The sequence below is a fragment of the Artibeus jamaicensis genome, unplaced genomic scaffold (assembly GCF_021234435.1).
Source record: "Artibeus jamaicensis isolate MK-2021 breed Jamaican fruit bat unplaced genomic scaffold, CSHL_Jam_final contig_426, whole genome shotgun sequence".
NCBI lineage: Eukaryota > Metazoa > Chordata > Mammalia > Chiroptera > Phyllostomidae > Artibeus > Artibeus jamaicensis.
The window spans coordinates 10,925,638-10,943,861 of NW_026521826.1; the positions used below are offsets into that span (position 1 = coordinate 10,925,638).

At 48.2% G+C, this 18,224-nt stretch overlaps 2 protein-coding genes across 5 annotated transcripts in view; one reads left to right on the forward strand and one right to left on the reverse strand.

Annotated features, from left to right (window-relative positions):
• LOC128627515 (aldo-keto reductase family 1 member C23-like protein) lies at window positions 1–9,935 on the forward strand. Its single transcript, XM_053665771.1, has 7 exons — window positions 1–12; window positions 306–473; window positions 2,515–2,631; window positions 3,302–3,394; window positions 4,284–4,406; window positions 7,693–7,847; window positions 9,830–9,935. The coding sequence occupies exons 1-7, from the start codon at window positions 1–3 to the stop codon at window positions 9,933–9,935; spliced, it is 774 nt and encodes a 257-aa protein (XP_053521746.1).
• The window catches only part of AKR1E2 (aldo-keto reductase family 1 member E2), a 20,561-nt gene continuing 12,031 nt past the window's right edge, over window positions 9,695–18,224 (reverse strand). Inside the window, exons 5-10 of one of the 4 annotated variants that reach the window (XR_008391743.1) lie at window positions 16,775–16,897; window positions 14,919–15,016; window positions 12,291–12,363; window positions 11,547–11,632; window positions 10,512–10,594; window positions 9,695–10,242 (exon numbers count right to left, since the gene is read on the reverse strand). Coding sequence is in view for 3 of the 4 variants with exons in the window: in XM_053665844.1 (XP_053521819.1) it covers window positions 10,167–10,242; window positions 10,512–10,594; window positions 11,647–11,736; window positions 12,291–12,363; window positions 14,919–15,016; window positions 16,775–16,897 (543 nt within the window). In the remaining variant the exon portion in view is untranslated. Of the gene's footprint in view, window positions 10,243–10,511; window positions 11,737–12,290; window positions 12,364–14,918; window positions 15,017–16,774; window positions 16,898–18,224 lie in introns of those variants that run through there. The other 3 variants (XM_053665844.1, XM_053665842.1, XM_053665843.1) reach the window with 3 other exon arrangements.

Here is an 18,224-nt window from a genome sequence, read left to right on the forward strand (position 1 = left end):
ATGAATGCAGAGGTAGATTGTTAAACCCAGTGATGTGCTGTGTCCACATCTTAGGTTCACAAGATTCAATTGTGAGCATTCCCCCCATTTTTGTAGCTGAAATGAGCCACGTGGGGAGTATCTGCACCATAAAATTTAGACTTTTCTTCAGAGTCAGTTGTTAAACATTTACCACTGGTTGGTTACAAGTCAACAGGTAGCCCTTAGCCCTTAGAAATGCAATAGGTTCTGTTGACTAGCTCTGCTTATGGAACTGGTCATGCATTCCTGAATGAAGTGGGTCTTTATTTTTTATGCTCTTCTAGGTTGCTAAGAGTAAGGTGGAAAATGCCATCGAGACAGCAATCTATGTGGGCTATCGCCATATTGATTCATCTCATGTCTACCTAAATGAGGAGGAGATTGGGAGGGCCATCCAGAAGAAAGCTGGCGATGGCACTGTGAAGAGAGATGACATATTCTTCACTTTGAAGGTGCTCTGTAGAGTTGCATATGAATCTGTAAGAAGCTCACTCTTAGCTGAAGAGTTTCTTGGCGAAGTTCTCTTCTCACTGGTTTAACTTTGATTCAGTCTCAGACCTTGGGCTATGGAAGATGGGTTAGGAACATGCTGGTTGGGAATGTGGGTTCTGTGGTCAGACGTCCTGTATGTGATTCTTACTAAATTATGACATTGGACTGAAACATACTTAAAGTTTATTGTAAAATGACAATATTTACCTCACAAGATTTTCATGAGTGCTACATGAAAGGTATATATCAAGCTTTTAGAAAAGCATTTAATATATTTTAAATGCTAAGAAATACTGTTTTTCTATTGATGTTATTTTAATTTTTCAGAAATGGATTTAACTTTTTCAACTCAGATATAACCAAGTTTTGACAAAGTGACTTAATCTTTCTTAGCTATAATATGAGGTAATGCAATTTAGGTAGGAAATGGAAGTTTTCGGAAACTAACAATACATTTTAATTCTTTAATACTGTAGATATTTGACTTTGTGAAATTTCTTAATGAAGAAAAGTTTATTAACCTCTCTAAACTTTAGCCATCACATCTCACTGAATCTGTTATGTGGTCAATAAAATAATTTATTTTTCTCTCCTATGAAGTAGACATTATCCCATAAAAGGATATACGGACCTGCCTTTTGACCCAGCAATTCCACTGCTAGGATTATATCCTAAGAATCCTAAAACATCAATTTCAAAGAACCTATGCACCCCAATGTTCATAGCAGCACAATTTACAATAGCCAAGAGTTGGAAGCAACCTAGGTGTCTGTCAGTAAATGAATGGATCAAAGAATTGTGGTACATATACACAATGGAATTCTATGCAGCAGAGAGAAAGAAGGAGCTACTACCCTTTGCACCAACATAGATGGCACTGGAAAGCATTATGCTGAGTGAAATAGGCCAGGTGTTGAAAGACAAATACCATATGATCTCCCCTTTAACAGGAAGCTAAATAACAAAACAAACAAGCAAGCAGAATAAAAACAAAGACACTGAAATAGAGAACAAGGGGACAGTGACCAGAGGGGAGAGGAAAGGGAATTTAAGGGGAAAAAGGGGGAGGGATTTGGAGGAACAAGTATGAAGGACACAGGGACAAGAACTAAGGGGGGGTGGAAGTAGGAGGGAGGTGGGGAGCATGGGGTGGGGTAGGCTGGAATAGGAGAAATAGACAGAAAACTGTACTTGAAAAATAAAATAAAATTAAAAAATAATATACGGATGTAATTATTCTTTATAAAAGTACTTAAGTACTTTAAAAAACACTATTGACTATTGAGCCATTTCCTCCTAATTGTTTTTCATATCCACTGACATTATATCTGAAACAAGAGTAAGAGAATTTAGATATTTAATTCAGAATGGAAAAGGAAGCCCAGGTGGAATTTTTCCTATCGTGACATTGAACTGACTGCTGCTAGAGAAAAGGAGTTTGTACTTGAGGGGAAGTAGCTCTGAAGAGGGAGCTGAGGTCTATGAAAGTGAACCCTACATAGGGCTGTACATGGACATTTCTTCGAGGTCAGAATATGAACCTCTCCACGTGACCGTTTAGATGTGGTACCTCCACCACACTAGCCTTCTCACTCTCGTGTTGAATGCTCCCTTCACAGGTCTTGTGTGTTTCCATATCCCCTCAAATAAAGTTCTTGCTTAAAATGCAATTTACCAGCCCTGTCTCAGATCATTGTAATTTATGTTTGGAGGTAGCACCCAGGAATACGTTTTCAATGAGGAAACCAAATAGTGCTGTTACATTCTAAAGTGTGAGAACCTCTGTGTAGGAGCATATGTTCATTTGCTACATTGTTGTCTTAATTCTGTACAAAAATAAGTTATCCAAATCAAGAATTTAAGAGATTCACTCGGTTATTTGTCACATCACATCTACTGTAAGTGAATTATGGTTGTGGATGCTTACTTATTATTTTATAAATGTTTTGGAAAGATTTTTAAAGAAATAATCTCACACCCCTTCCTCTTCAACCATTGTAGCTGTGGCTCACCTTTTTCCATCCAGAATTGGTCCAAACTGCCCTGGAAATGTCACTAAGGAAACTCCAGCTGAGCTATGTGGATCTTTTTCTTATTCATTTCCCAACAGCTTTGAAGGTTAGCATTAGTTATTTTCCTTTGGTTATCAATAGAAAAATTGTTGCTGAACACCAGAGACAATATAGTTGGCAAAAATGAGAAGAAACATACATAACCCTTTAAGATTCCCTTTTTTGCCTGCAACTATCTCCCTCTCAACTGAATATTTCAGCCTCAGAATGACAAGAGTTCATTTGTTTCAATGGCTTTGTCTCAACTTGTGGTTGCCCAAGCTCATGAACCTGAGCCCAGCACCCACTTGTGCCTGGGGGTGTCTCAGTGTGAGGTCCCTTGGTGTCCAGGACATTCAAAAAGGATGAGACTTAGCCCTTGAGATGCAGGCAGGATGCCCTGTCGTTATACCACCTCCTGGTGGGGAGAGGGGAGGAGGCAGGTCCTGGACCAAGGAGCTTTTCTCTAGTCCAGGTCCTCTCTAGAATGGTGTCCTGAATGTCTCAATTTGTCTTTCACACAAACAATATTTATTAAACTTTTAGCAGTTAAAAACATTTCTAAGAGGTTCACTTCCTAAATGTACTTCTCTTCCCTTTATCCTAACTTTAAAATTCTTTTCAAAAATAAAGATAGATTGTTCAATTTGCCTCAAGACTTACAGGCTCCAAACAGCTTGGCTGAAGGCAGACTTAGCTTTATATTGTACAACCTCTCCTTCCTTCCTATGTTCCAGCCTGGGAAGGAGATTTTTCCGAAGGACTCACATGGAAAAACCATTTTTGACACAGTGGATCTGTGTAGCACGTGGGAGGGGAGTACAGCTTCTGTGCCTTTGTAGAGAGAAGACAGGCAGGAATTCAGCAAAGGTGGATGTAGTTCAATTCTGTCACCTCTTTAGACCCAGGCAAGTCCCTGAATGGCTCTTTGCCTTGGTTTTCATAAGTCATCTGTTTAATGATTCAGTGCATACCTATTAAATGCCTGTGATGTAGCTGGGACTTAGTACTCTAAGTACTCAGACAACATTACTGAAGAGACCCAAGATCTCTGGCCCCATGGGAACTGAGAGTGCAGGGGCAGCGGCAGGGTTGGAACACAGTCAATTAAAAACAGGATGGGCAGGGTAGGCCTCCTTGGGAAGATGACATTTGAGCAAAGAATGGCAGGGATGAAGGAATTGATTATATAAATATCTGGATGAAGAGAGATAGAGGCCAGAAGAAGGCCAAGGCAAAGTTCCTAAGATGAGAGAGCCCCTACCATGTTTGAGACACAGCAAGAGGGCATGTGTGATGGGATCAGAGGGAGTTCAGTGGCCAATAGGAGGAAATGAGGGCAAAGAGAAAACAGGGCCACGGTCCTGTTCCCCAGGCTGCAGCTGCTCTGCTTCCTGCTCTCCAGGTGCTTGTTTTGCTCAATCCAATTTTTCTGGGTGTTCAGCTAAAGTCATCCTGGCTCCTTGAGCTCTGTCCTGGCCACTTGCATTCTTTTCGTACTCTTAGGTTCTTACCCATTTTTTCCTAGTATTTTTTATTCTGCCCATTTGGCCATTTCTTCTCTGTTTATTGACACCTGAAACGTTCAAGACCTCTTTCTCCTGCTCTGGCTCATACTGTATTCTCTCCCATCCCCAGCCCCCACTCTCAGTGAGCTCCCATTATTGAACTTCTCTAGCCAGTTACACAGATGATGTCTCTTAACCCCTTGCTCCCCAGGTGCTGGAGAAGTGTAAAGGGGCAGGATTGGCCAAGTCCATTGGTGTGTCCAACTTTAACCACAGGCAGCTGGAGATGATCCTGAACAAGTCAGGGCTCAAGTACAAACGTGTGTGCAACCAGGTGAGCCTCTTTAATACCCCTCTGACTTCTCCCTCCTCTTCATCTTACTTTTTCTTCCCTCTTCCTTTAGGGTAGTTGTGGGAAGTCACGTTTCCTTCAAGGCCTCACCACCTTTTCACTGTCACCGTCATGTTCTCTGTCCTAATGCTGCTTAAATTCTGGGGTCAGTCGATTTACTATCATCCTTTGCATATTTTCTCACCTCCTGTCCTTCTCTTTCCCTGTCATGCCCATTGGTCTAAGTCCCATCTCTGCTCACATCATCACTGTTTCCCTTCCTCAAGATGATTCCTTGAGGTTTTCAGACATGTGCTCACCTTCCATAAAATCATCTCCTGATTTGACCTCACTCCCAAGCTACACCCCATTTCTCCTTGTATAGCAAAGCTTCTTGAAGATGGGGATATTTGTGCCCCCAGTGTCCCCTCCACACACACACACACACACACACACACACACACACACACACACACACACACACACCAAACACACTGTTGTTAACAGTCCAGTCACTGGCCGCTCTTCGTTCTCCCTGCTTCTCTACTTCACTCCCCACGCACAGGAGGGGGAGGCAATGGGTTCCATGGCTGACCTGATCAGACACCGCTCCTTGAGATATCTGGTGGCCTGCCACCTCACTCAGAGCAGAGGACAAATTCCTTAGACAACCTACAGGAGCCAACAGGCTGCTCCCTCCCCCCATCTCTGCCTCTGCATCCTCCTGGTCTCTCCCCAGACTCCATGAGCCCCGTGTTCCCCTCACTGCTTTTTACATGTTGCAGGCCTCGCTCAGGGCTTTTGCACTGGCTGTTCTCTCTGCCAGCGCACTCCTCCTCCAGGTAGCTGAACTGATGCTCCTCCACCTTTTAAAATCATAACTCAGATGTCACCCCGCAACACCTTCTCTGTCACTTTATCTAAAAAGGCACTCTGCCCACACTTTCTCTCCCTCTACCCCCAGTTATTTTACTTTTGGCAACTACCCCTAGTTAATATAACATACAGCTTACTAACTGATTTGGGTACATTTTTAAAGCACAGAGTATTAGATTCCCAGGACAGTTTCTTTAAAAAGTTACTCTTTCCCTGAATAGTCAATAACTATTGGTTGAATGGATAATGTAACAAAAGGAGAGAAGGGTAAGAGGAAGGGAGAGTAGAGCAGCAGGTAGTATTCCTTCACAATATCAGTCATTTAAGTTAATATTTACTCAGTGTTTCAGCATTTTCTATCTCAAACATGGTTATATTTCTAGAGTGAGGTGACTTCCCTTGCTAGGGGTAACTCGCTGCTGAAGTGACTTTTTTCATGACCACTGTATCCATTTTAGATCTAATATAGCGATAATCTCCCAGCCATAGACGAATTATTACCGATACTTGGAAGAAACTGAACACTGGTGATATTTTTATGGCCTTCCTCATCATCACCTTGAAATATTTGTTAACTTTATATGTTAAACCAGTTGGCCACTATTTTAAAGGAAGGCAGCATTCATTTCTGTCCTCCTGGGAGTTCAAAGCTCACCACCAATAGTTTCATCTCCTTAAGTTGTAGAATTACATACCTGCAATAACAGGCTGTTAGTTTATTTTTGTGCAGGTGCTCCAATGCCAATAAGTATATTTATTTCTTCCAATGGACTCACTACAGTGTGAGACAACTGGACAAGGTTATTAACAGTTGAGTTTGTAGTGCTCCAGAAAGAAAAGGATCTTACTCATGTTTATACTTGAGCCAGTTGGAAAGACACCTCTCTGTACCCAGCCCAGACACAGTCAGGAGACTAAGGCTCTCCTTTACCTTTCAGATTTGCTGACCACCCAGATTTTCCACTTCATGAGGACTATTAATGACAGGTGTGTGCGGATGTTCCTGTTTTTAATTTTGCCCCAGGGTTGGGGAGCATCTCAAGAATGAGAAGGCGTCTGTTTGTTCCATGCCCACATCCTGGTCAGTAACAATAAGGCTTGTGTGTCTGGATCAGGAAACGAGTCTTTAATCCCAGGCTTTTTTCCAAAATAAATAATGACACAGTTTGGATAATATAACCTACCACTGCTTTGGCTCTTCTGTGTGTTTGTTCTGCTTTGTTTTTCCCCTGTGTCACTGAGACTTAAATACTGACATTCCAGAAAATGATCTTAGCAGCTATGACCTCTCAAAAAGAGCTAACCATTTACTACTGTGCTTCAAAATGTCAGGTCCCCTTCCTGACCTGTCCTGTGGTTCTCATTTTACTTGCTCTCCTTTTTTCTCTGAATTTGCAACGCCATAACATTTTATCAGTTCATTGAAGGAGAATTAACACTTAATATAAAATTTCTGAGACGTCCAGATTTCAATGAAAATTAATCATAATATCAAGAAAAAGGAAGGAATAAACGGAATGAAAGACAGGGAACAGATGCCTAGGCCAAGATGACCCAGACGTGAGAATCATCAAACGTCTTAAAGCAGCCATCCCAATACAGTGGTTTCAACAGCAATTACAAAGGAAGTTGGAACAGAAAAAAGAGAAAAGTTCAACAAAGAACCTTCAGAGGAATTTCTCCAGCCTGAGGAGAAACAGTTCCAGTGGAAACCCAGGTGGGCGCGATGAGGCTGGAACGCAGGGGGAATGGGACTCGTGTCAGGAGATGCACGGGATGTTACCCTCCTGGCTGAAATTCTTTAACAGAACACTGACTATGGAAAGGAGAAAGAATAAGCTTTTGCCGTGCATCACATCTGGAGGAGGGGAGACTTTAACAGAGGACAGGGCAGGGGTCATGAAAGTGCACTGCTTCCTGGTGCTGCCCTTGGAGCCAGGAGCTCCCATGCACTGCAGGGAAGACTGGGAGAAATCAGGTGCACGTAACCCGAGAGAGGCCCCTTAAGCGTCTGCTGGGTAGGTAGTCTAAGCTGTCATTCAGTAGACCAGGGTCCCGTGATGTGGTTGGGAAAAGGGCCTCACTACCTAGCATCCTTTTCCTGCCTTCTCCCTAATTTCCTGCTTCCCTTTCTTTGCCAATCACCCTGACGACTCTACAACACTCCCCCTCCCCCAAATACCATCTTCTATTAGGCTGTTTTCTTTGTTGCTGGGTATGCCTCTAGTTTTCCCAGTATCCTTGGGTTTCCATTCCAATGACAGCAGAGAAACCCAATGGGACAGGTATTCGCTGAGCTGAGCACCCCTCCCCCATTCTAAAGCCATCAGAAAGGCAAGCTAGCCATCTGACACAAGCGGGCCCCTTGACAGGCACATGTGTGTAAGTTTTTATGTGGGGCCTGTGTGTGCAGGCCCTGGTCTGGGGAAGACCCTCCACAGACGGCGGGTTTTGCAGAGAAAAGCAGGGCCCCAGGGAGGAGGCCCTGAGAGGCAGGAGCTGCCCAGAACCTTCAAGAGCCACCTGCACAGGGACTGGAAACTCATGGGGACTGGGACTGCCGTTCCAGTAAGAGGCGTTCACACCTGTTGGGACAGTCCTGTTGGGACAGTCCTGTTGGGACTGTATTTGAGCCAAACTGCTGACAATTGCTGGGAAGCAAACCCTCCAGCAACTGAGAAATGCTCTGGGGAATGGCAGCTTAGCACCTTATTTTTTATGTCACAATCAAAAGAGGAGGCAGAAGGGGGTCACCAGAAGCCCACTGGTGATAGATTTAGGAGGCAGGAGCAAGGAAACCTGGGTGGCAGGGGGGCCCTCCGGGTTGGAGGAAAGGTAAAATGATAGACACAGGCTTCTTTTACACAGGTGGGTACAGAAGAGTCAACAGTCAACATTTCAGGCCATGACAGTAACAGTGACGGGGTTTGTGGTCTCCCCCTGGTGTGGTGCCTGTGCTGTGAGGGGTGCGGAGAAAGGAAACTCCACCTTCCTAAGGCATGTTACCACAGTTGCCAAAAGGTAACAGACACGCTCAATTAAAGCAAAGATCGACCTTTGTTAGGGAACAATACTGGCCCAGGACACGACTGCAGGACAAAACCTGCGTTGATTAGAGAGTCCGGGCTTCGGACCAACCTGTGTGGTTCCTCTGTGTGTCTGAGTTTGAAGGCTGCCTCGCAGGCCCCCTGAGCCTGTCAGGTTTTGCCTGTGGCCCCTTTCCTTCCACATAAACTCTGTGAAACTTCCTAAGCTTCCAAATTCCCTAGTCTTTGCTTATTTTTGATACCTGTTGTTTCTTTCCTCACAATGCCTCACAAAGTGTTTAAAAAGAAAACAAAACCAAAATCCCTTGAAATCTAAGAGGCATTGCAAAGGCACCTTCTCCCAGCAGCTTTTCACCGAGCTTAAAATTTAGTGGGTCTCTTTCGCCACCTGGTGGCCGTTTTAGCCAGCAGCTCTGATTCTGGCTGGCAGATAAACCAGCATTGCAAAGAAGGTATATAAATTTGCTATTCAGCATCCATATTTGAGTATTTGCTTACAGGCTAAACTTTATTTGCAATACCAAAACCACACTGTCAGAGCTTTGCTGATCATTCTCAGACATTCACAGGGCAGCAAGAAACGAGGCCACCTGAGCTGGTTCCTACCCTCTGACTGGTAGGAAGTGTGGTCTCCACAGGACCATGCTAATCACATGCAGGCCACGTGGGTGGGAGACCTCTGGGGCTCTGGTCCCTGGACCCTTGCTGGCTGGTGGATCTCAGGAGCAGACATGGAAAAGCTCATCATCCTGCTACTCCTGCAGACACTCTGTGGGATCAGGAGCTCCCCTATGTCCCCTCCCTGACTAGCACCGAGGCTTAAATATGAAGGAGGGGTGAGTGGTGCAAAGTCTTGGGAGCACCAAAGGGAGCAGGAAGGACAGCTTTGCAAGTTGGAGGCAGAAAGGAGGATCCAATGACAAACAGGCAGAAAACAAGTAAAGTCTGTGGCTGACTGGCCTCCAAATGGACTCCTTCACCACTGGGTGATGAAGCACCAGCCCTGGGCCAGGGGTGTGGGTGGTAGCTGGAGCGGGTCACCCAGGGCAGACAACTAGGGGTAACTAACTCCTGTGGACAGAAGGGGGTGCATGAGGCAGGTGGGTCAAGTGAGTTACATCAGCGATGTAACTCGGAGGTGTGTGTGGGCAGGGGCTGGGAGCGGGGAAGGTGCAAGGAAGAGGCACACCCAGAAGGCATGGCCACAGGTCCCAGGAGACCAGGCACACCTGGGCCGAGCTGGAAGTGATGTGCAGACCAAAGGATCACACACCGTCCCGAACAAGCCTGTGTGCACGCCCACCGTGTCCCCAATACACTGAGTCCTCGGTGGGGAATGAGCACACGCATCTCTGGTTTGGTGTTTTCAAATGTGTAATCTGATTTCCTGGAAAACTTTCTTAGACAACAACATTTCAAAATTAAAATTCAGATGTTCAGGGGGAAAACGCCTCTGTGCTGGACAAAGACAGCTCACCACTTTCACCCAATCTTCCTTTCCAGGTGTGAAGGTGAGCATTTCACTGTCAAATCTGCTGGGGAAACTGGTGGGGGTCTCATCGCCAAAGCCGAGTCGTGGTTGTGGAGGTTCTTCGTGCTGGTCTCCTAACCTTGTGAGAATCCCCCACACTGTACCTTTGGGATTCGTGAGCCTGGGTGGGGCAGTGGGGTGGGCAAGGTCTGAGGACGTTGCATCCTTGAATCAGAGACCATGTGGGTTCTGAGGGTGTCTAGGGCAGTCAGCCTCTGCCCCTCTCATCCTGGCCAGGCTGCTGTGTGGCTGAGGCAGCTTCCTATGCCCACAAACGGGGCAGAGAAGCCCTTCAGAGCCCTGGGCTGGTCAGGCCTCACAGAAGGAGGGAGCGGCAGCCGGCTCAGTGTCTACGTGGAAAGGGTAGTCCTTGTGATTTGCGGCTCTGGAAACCAGAGAAAAGGCGAAAATAGAAACAAGATGGATTTCTATTTTTAAGAAATACACTTTAAATGACATGATTCTATATTTCTATACTGCCTAGTGTATGAAATTCATCTTTGGGGTCATTCACTTGCCCATTCCCAATCAGGAAAGAATTCTGAGAACACTACCTTAAGTCAAAATGTGTGTGATAAACACCCATCCAGGAGCCAGCCGCTCAGCCTGAACATGGCTTTGTCTATTGTGAAAGCAGTGAGGAGCTGGGCTTACGTGGGGAATGTGGTCAGCCGGAGGTTCCTGTCCAGGCCAAGGAGGTCATTCATGTCCTGTTCTGTTAATTCAAAATCAAACACCTGGAACCAAAATAGAACATTCATGGGAAACCAGTTCCGTGAACACTTACCTGAGCACGTGCTGCCAGCAGAGCTTCGTGCCGGATGTGTGAGGGACACAAATGCGTGGCAGCAGCACGTCATGTGACCCCTGGCACATTCCTGGACCCTTGGCCCAGGTCCCAGAAAGCACTGGCGTTGGGTACAGTACGGACCCTCGGAAAGAGGACACATGTGCTGCGTTCGTCCTATAGCAGTGAGGAGCATACCAGAATAGTCAAGAGGTGCAGCAAAGAATTTTTCCCACTGCTCAAAACAAAACGAGACCCCAATTTAAAAAAAACCCACAAGCATTTGTTACACGCCCCGGCAGCAGGCAGGGAGAGGCTGGGGCTCAGGACCATTAACTCTAACCACAGCTGTAACACAGTGGGATTTCTCAGGGCTTACTTTCTGCTCCTGCTAGAACCTACTCTAAGCTGCCCCCCATTACTCAGCCCCCAGCAGGCCTAGGGACTGTGACCTGCTCCTGCAACCACAGCCTTGCACACAGAAGAGCCGACTCCAATGCCCCGCTGAGAACTGGGCAAGAAGGTGCAGCGTGTGAGTTCATCTCTGTCCAGGAGGGGACAGGCCTGGCCCAGCCTCATCCACAGGGGACCCCCCACACAAAGCCCAGCAGAAACCAGGGACACCAGGTCAGTAGCTCTGCCTGAAGGGCAGCTGGGCCCCGGCAGCTTGAGTGGAGGGGAGCCAGAATCAGTTTGGCTGGCTGCCTCGCATCAGGGCGGGCAGCCCCAGGGACAGTGTTAATGAAGGTGCCAGGCGAAGAGCAGGCGCCTGGATGGCGGTGGCCTGGCTGGAACCCTGGTCCCTCAGCAGGTCCCCTTGCCTCATTTCATCCTCTCTGCAGCCCCCAGGCGGATGGCTGCCGGGCTCAGCTTGGGTCCCCCTGGTGCGGCCTGTGCTTCACCTGTCCCTCTGCTGTGTCACAGCCACACGGGCTGGGCCTGTTTCTTGCAGCGCGTTGCTCGCACGTGGTCCCAAACCCACCAATGTCTGCAGGGAAAAACACCTTCCTGAATATTCTCAAGAATGTGCTTTGGGGAGACAGATTTGGGGATGACGATCACATTCCTCTGGATCTGAAACCGGATCAAAATCTGCAGGAAAAACATAGTCTAATGTGAGAAAAAGGAATCACGTGGCGTCAGAGACCACCCGATTCCCCCGCGGTTCACGTTTCATCCCGCAGGAAAGCCCAGTAATCAGGGCAGCAGGCACGGTCCCTGCAAGAGCTTCATTTCAGAGTCCTTAGGGACCAAATGGCACTTCTGCACTGTCCCACCGACACGTCTGGAAGGACAGCCACTGGACCAAGGAGCTCAGAGGGCCTGCCGTCACCTTAATGAGAATCCATTAACCTGTCCAGTCTCTGAAACCGCTGCACACTAAAGCAAGGAAGAGAGGAACAAACCCCTTCTGTGGTCCACACAGCTGCTGGGCTGAAGGAGGTGGCTTGGGACCTTGCCACACCAAGAGACACGCCTGCACGGCCTGAACGAACGTGACCGTGGTGGCCCTACAACCTGATGAACACCAGACAGTTCTACTTCCTCACCAGGTGGGCCAGAGCGAGGAGTCCTCCCCGCACCCACCCTGTGGCTCTGGGAGCGAGCAGAGAGGAGCCCCCCCGCCCAGCGGCTGCTCTGCTTACCTGTGCTGGAGACTTCTGGTGCTTCTGTGCCATGGCCTGGATCACAGGGTTGTCCATCAGGTCCACCCCCTCACTGCAGGGAACAGCACAGGCTGTGGACCGAATGTGTGCACCTCCTTTTTTAAAGAAACAACACTTTCTCCAAAATGGAACCTCTAGATTCACTTTCGTGTGATCATGACACTTGCCCAATATGGGAAATCTGAACGGTGCAGAGAAGCTTACCACCAAGTCTGCCATCTGGAGATACCAGTGGCTGACACTGCGGTGGAGAGAGCTGGACACACGGCCTCCACGTCTATGTGGTGCTCCGTCAGAGGCCCAGGGGCAGCATCGGTGCCCCGGGCACAGGCTCTCCTGTGCCTAGAGTGCCCCTTGCCATTCTGAGCCTTTCGTGGGGCCCAGAGTGGTGCCTGTAGCGCCATCACCATGGATAGGTACTTGCTGGTGGTGATCTCAGAAAGGTTCACCTCAGACACCAAGGGAAAGTTACAACTACGGACACCTGGAGCCTTTGTGCAGAGACTGTGGAGACTGACCACACGTCTGCCCCTCAAAGTTTGCCCAGCAGCCGCCAGGCCCGAAGCACTCTGGGGAGCTATTGTTCTCAGCAAACGGTCACGATGCAGTTGCTGTGTTTCAAACACTGGGCTGGAAACAGTCCCCAGCTGTGTGAAGGGATCAAACAGAGCACACACTCCTTGGCCATGTGTCCAGGATGTCAGTTACCTCTCTTCTCCCTCATGGCTCCCATCACACACTCTGTCACTGGGTTCCTCCCTCCCAAGCATGGCTGTGACTATAACCCAGCCTCTAGGAACTCGCTCAGAGCTACCAAGTTTGTACACATGTGTTGGGGACTGCTCTGCCTGGTTTCAGGAATTGTAACTCTACCCCCCCACCCCACCCCGGGATAAGGAAGGATGAGTGAGTGACCTCTGGAATGAGAGCCACAGGAGACAAAGCTTGTCTCTGGTAGCAAATGCTGCCTCAGTTTCCTCTCCCTACCCCCAAAGCTTGGTCGGAAGTCAGTGATGGGTAGGACCCCTCAGAGGTGGGGGGGCAACCTAAGCCAGACTCGACCACTTGGGAGGCCATCATGGAAGGACTAGGGGGGCTGCAACAAAGAGCCAGCAATGGACCCTTGCCCCCTGGCTATGTGACATAGCTGAGTCCCCATGTCCTCTGGGAGAAGTGCTTCCTGACTCTAATCCCTTATCCTGACGGGGAGGGGTGCAGCTCCTTGCCTTGCTAGAGCAGATCCTGGGGGAAAAATCTGGCATCACAAAGAATTCTTGAAAACTTGTGAAATCTGCTCTGCTAAGAGTGGTTTCATTCATATGTTAAGGGTTTGAGCAGTTAACCCTATATTTTTCTGAAGAACCCTCTTCCTGACAGACTTTGACTCAGACTATGCCCTCAGATTTCTTTGTAATGTTATCTACTGTTTGATCCTTGCCACCCTGTATTCCTGTGTATTACAACCCATAAAAGCCCCCGGAGGAAGGGGTTCAAGGCTTTTTTCCTCAGAGAAACTGGCCACCTCTGTTTCTCAAGTGGATCACATCTTGTGTTGTTTACTTTCATCCATGGCAGATGGGGGGACTTGCGGGAAGTCACCCCCACACACATGTGCCACATTTCACATGGGAAACACGGAGGCCATAACAGTCAAATAATTTCAATGTTCCCTGGGCTGCTAATATGTCCCAGGCACTGAGCTAGGGGCTGGGCAGAGAGTCATGACTTAGATGAAGCCTCCACAACTCAAGTGGCTCTGCCAAGAAGGAGAAGAGTTGTGGATGAAATGTGAGTAAGGAGAAGTCAGGAAGGCTTCCTGGAGGAGGTGATGCTGAACTGAACCTTACATTAGAAACTGGAGTTAGCTAGATTAAGAAAAAAGATAATAAGGTTTCTAGGTAAAGAGAACAGTATTTGCAGTGGCACAGCGACTAGAATGCATGAGCCCCAAATAGTTTCAAACAGCTGGTGCACAGCATGTTTGCAGGAAAAAACAATGTGGAGGAAGGCAGGACAGTGACACTTGCACAATGAGATGGCTCCCCTTGACTGCCGTGTGCACAGTGGCTGAGAACCAGGCAAACCTGGGAGGAGTTAAAAGGCTGTTGTTGTCACTGGAGAGAGTTCTTACTTAACTAAGACAGTGGCGGTGAGAACAGAAATCAAGAGATAGACTCCAAGTTCCCTGGCAGAATAAGCAGTGAATATTGCTAGTGGGGGTTGGACTGAGGCTGGGGAATCGAAAAGGGAAGAAGTTTCTGGTGCTGGTGGCAGAGCGGGTGGTGGCTCATCTGCTAATGCTGGGGGCCCAGTGCACAGCTCAGGTTGTGGGAAGATGACTTCACAGAGACCAGGACGTCGTGATCTCTCTGACAGAGGTCTGGCAGAGCACTGGAGGTACCAGGCAAGAGCTCAGCAAAGAGGTTGCCTCCTGTCGGTTATGTCCCTTAAATGTCACTGCCTTTCTCAAGGCAGCCACTGAAGGTGACTCTGCTTTCAGCACCAGCTCCAACAGTTTCAGCTGTTTGGTGCCTGTGGTCTCTACACCCGGCCCATGCCTTCCATCAGCCCTCTGCTCACTGTGCAAGTGAGACTAGAGCCCCCTACCTGGAACCCCCGAGGGGCTGGTAAGCAGTCACAGACACATCTCTGGAATGGCAGAAGCTGATCAGATTCTTCTGAGCAAGATATGGGTGGCACTCAATCTACAAAGAGATTCACAGCTGACCAAAGGACATTTAGACAGCTGGGCCACTAGAAAACAGGATGTCCAGCAATGTCTCGGCTCCATAACTGACAAGCTGCGTGACCCACCTCCAGGCTCCAGTGTCCTCCCCTGTGAAGTAAAGGTCAGGGCTGTGGCGTCTCCAAGAGGCTGATAGTGCTAAATGGGCTGCAGGAACCTCTAAGCCATCTGAATGCAAGAGTCCCTGTGAGGTCTCTCCCTGACTGCTGAGGTAGAAGTGTGGCCCTCCCACCTGCTCGTGCCTTACCTTTCTCTGTAATAAAGGTCAACAGCTGACCCTTTATCCACTGTCATTCTTTGCAGTTGTCTAGCTGCTGCCAAGGGGCATAAGCTCCAGGAAGGCAGGGATCTGGATCTGATTTTGTTTTGTTCAGGACATCCACCCAACCTCTAGAATAAGCTAGGCATACAGCAGGTGCTCAGTAAGGGCTGAGTGAATGAAGGAAGCTGGAGAGTTATGTGTGACAAACACGTGCTACAGGCAACTCCAATGAACAGTTTAAAAAACTGAAGAGCAGATTCCTGTCCAGACTCTGAGTTCCCTTGTGTGATTGATTCTAGGCCATAAGTGAACTTAAAATATTTTAAGACCAGTCTGGAGTGAATTCAGAACCATGGACAGCACCCCACAAACTAGGTAATACCCATCCCAGGATTTAAAGGGCTGCTCAAAGAAAAGCTGACATGGAAGCCGTGTGGTTCTGCATGCAAACAGTCTGTCTCTATGTACGGTTTTAAAGCAGGGGAGCTTCTAGAAGACTGAGGACATTCCGGGTCTTGCTCTGGGGGCTGAAGGCTTGGGTATGTTCACTTGTAGTTGTTCACTGAGCTGGAAACTACCATGTGCCCACCACCAACAGATGGGAAGTCGTACAGTGAAATCCCACACGTAACAAGCATGGACAACCACATACGAGTATGGGAGGATCTATCACCTGTGATGCTGTGTACGGAAAGGCAGACATAGAAGAGGACACAACATGTCACATTATCCACATAAAGTGCAAAGGCTAATCTGTGCTGTTAGAAATCAGAAAAGTGGCCACCCTTGGTGGGGAGCACGGACTAGAGAGTGGGGGCTCCTAGGCTGCTGGTCAAGAGCTAAGCCCGGTTATGAGAATTTATCAAGGTCTATTTTTATGTGTGCACTTTCTTTTGCACGTACACAACACACTAATAAAAAGTTTATGTAAAATAAATGCTCTTTCTACATACAAAGGCAGCCAGTCTACAAAACAATGTAACCCTTTCCTCTCATTTCTCAGCATTAAAGCCTTGGCAGAGTCTGTGAACCTTTCAGGTGTCCATCTCTTTCAGGCTGTAACCTGCTCCAGCCAGATGCAGGGAGGGGAGAGGGCTCCCTGATGAGGTTCGAGGCAGCTGGCACCACCTCCAAGCATCATTAATGAGGACGAGGGCCTGGCAGACCCTTTGCCGCTTCTGAACATGCCTGGTGATTCACCCCATGGCTGCCTGTTGAAAACGAGCTCAGCTTACACCGTGCCTTAAAGGATACCACCTCCCCAGATGAGTCTTTTAAAAAAGTTCTCACCTGTCCACCCACTGTTTGCCTAACTGTGCCACAGCCATGATGTGTGACAGTCCCTGGGGAGAGTGCTTGCTTCATGTTCTGCTTTGTTTCCCGTGTAGCTACGTGGAGGTAACAGTCAAACACCTGACTCTATTCTTTCAAGCAACCTAGTCCTCCACAGCTCACCTGGTTTGTCAATGGCTTGAACCTCAAATTGGGTTTATTTAAAAGTCTCTCCAGCTGCTCACGGTTGAAGTTGGACACTCCGATGGCTTTCACCAGCCCTGCCATCACCAGGGCCTCCATGGCCTAAAGAGAGTAAGTATTGTTTTGGGCACATGGGCTCTGTGTACTCTACCGGTAGCCCGTGGCCCCGACTCCCTCACACAGTATCCCAACACTGGCTGCGCCCAACCTCTTAACATACTTTATTTGATGCATCATAAGCATTTCTGCTTTTGAGGTCTCTACTCCAAGTTCTTTCAGTTAGTAGCTGTGGGATCTTGGGCACATTATTTACCTCGCTGAGCCTCAATTTCCTCATCAACCAAATGGGGATGGACAGTCTTGTCCATGTCACAGGACTAAGGATTACGTCACATAAGGAACACAGAGAACTTAGCTGACACTCGGCTCGTGTACCTTTTGTTTCTATTACTCTGAGAGCTGTTGGTATGGCAGTGGCAAGTGCTCCACTGCTACTCTATCTGCTCATCAGTCTTTCCTTTTTTAAAAGATCTATTTATGTATTTTTAGAGAGGGGAAGGGAGGGAGAAGGAGAGAGACAGAAACACCAATTTGCAGTTGCCTCTTGTAAAGCCCCCACTGGGGACCTGGCCTGCAACTCAGGCATGTGCCCTGCCTGGAAACTGAACCAGTGACTCTTTGGTTCACAGGCTGGCACTCAATCCACTGAGCCATAGTACTGGGACTGCTCATCAATCTTTCTACCTAGATTATCATCTTCTTTGGCACAATGATCTACCATGATTCTAATCCACCACCATTTTCCTTATTAAAGGACTTGAGGGTAGAACCCCCAAAGCTGTTCACTGTGCTGTTCACTGACCAGCAAGCTGGACTGGCCCTCAGCTTCAGAGAGCATGGCCCGTTGCCAGGACAGGTTGTCAGCATGTGTCCTGGAGCCGAGAGGCTGATGGCCGCAGTCAGTGTGCACTGCAGCAGCACCCAGAGCCCACTCACACTACGTGATACCCTGGAGCTTCCTCCTTCCCCCTCCCCTGTCTTTAGGAGAGGCAGTATCTGTGACAGCAAGGTTGGGGACCCTGGACTCTGTTCCTGACAGATCAGACCTCCCAGTTAATCTCTGTTTCAGCGATTCCCCTGCCTAGAGGATGGCCTGACTGGGTGCTTCCCCCTGACTGTGCTCCTCTCCCCCTCTGCTGGGATGCCCTCAGGCACTCCCACACCTGCACCTGCCCATGTCACCCAATGGCTGCAGAGTCTCATCTCCCCAAACGCAGCCAGTTCCAGTGTGAACTTCCTTTCTTCCCACACCTCACACTCACTCTCCTGTTGACCTGCAAGATTACAGGTGCCCTGTGGGCTGGGCTAGAGGCCAGAGTCAGCAGGAACCTGCTGTCCTCCTGTCACACCATCGATTCACCGCCACGCC

Coding starts and splice junctions, on each gene's coding strand:
- LOC128627515 (XM_053665771.1), top strand. Junction 4,407..7,692: donor ACAAACGTGTGTGCAACCAG/GTGAGCCTCTTT, acceptor CTGTGTGTGCAG/GCCCTGGTCTGGGGAAGACC. Junction 7,848..9,829: donor GGACTGGGACTGCCGTTCCA/GTAAGAGGCGTT, acceptor CTTCCTTTCCAG/GTGTGAAGGTGAGCATTTCA.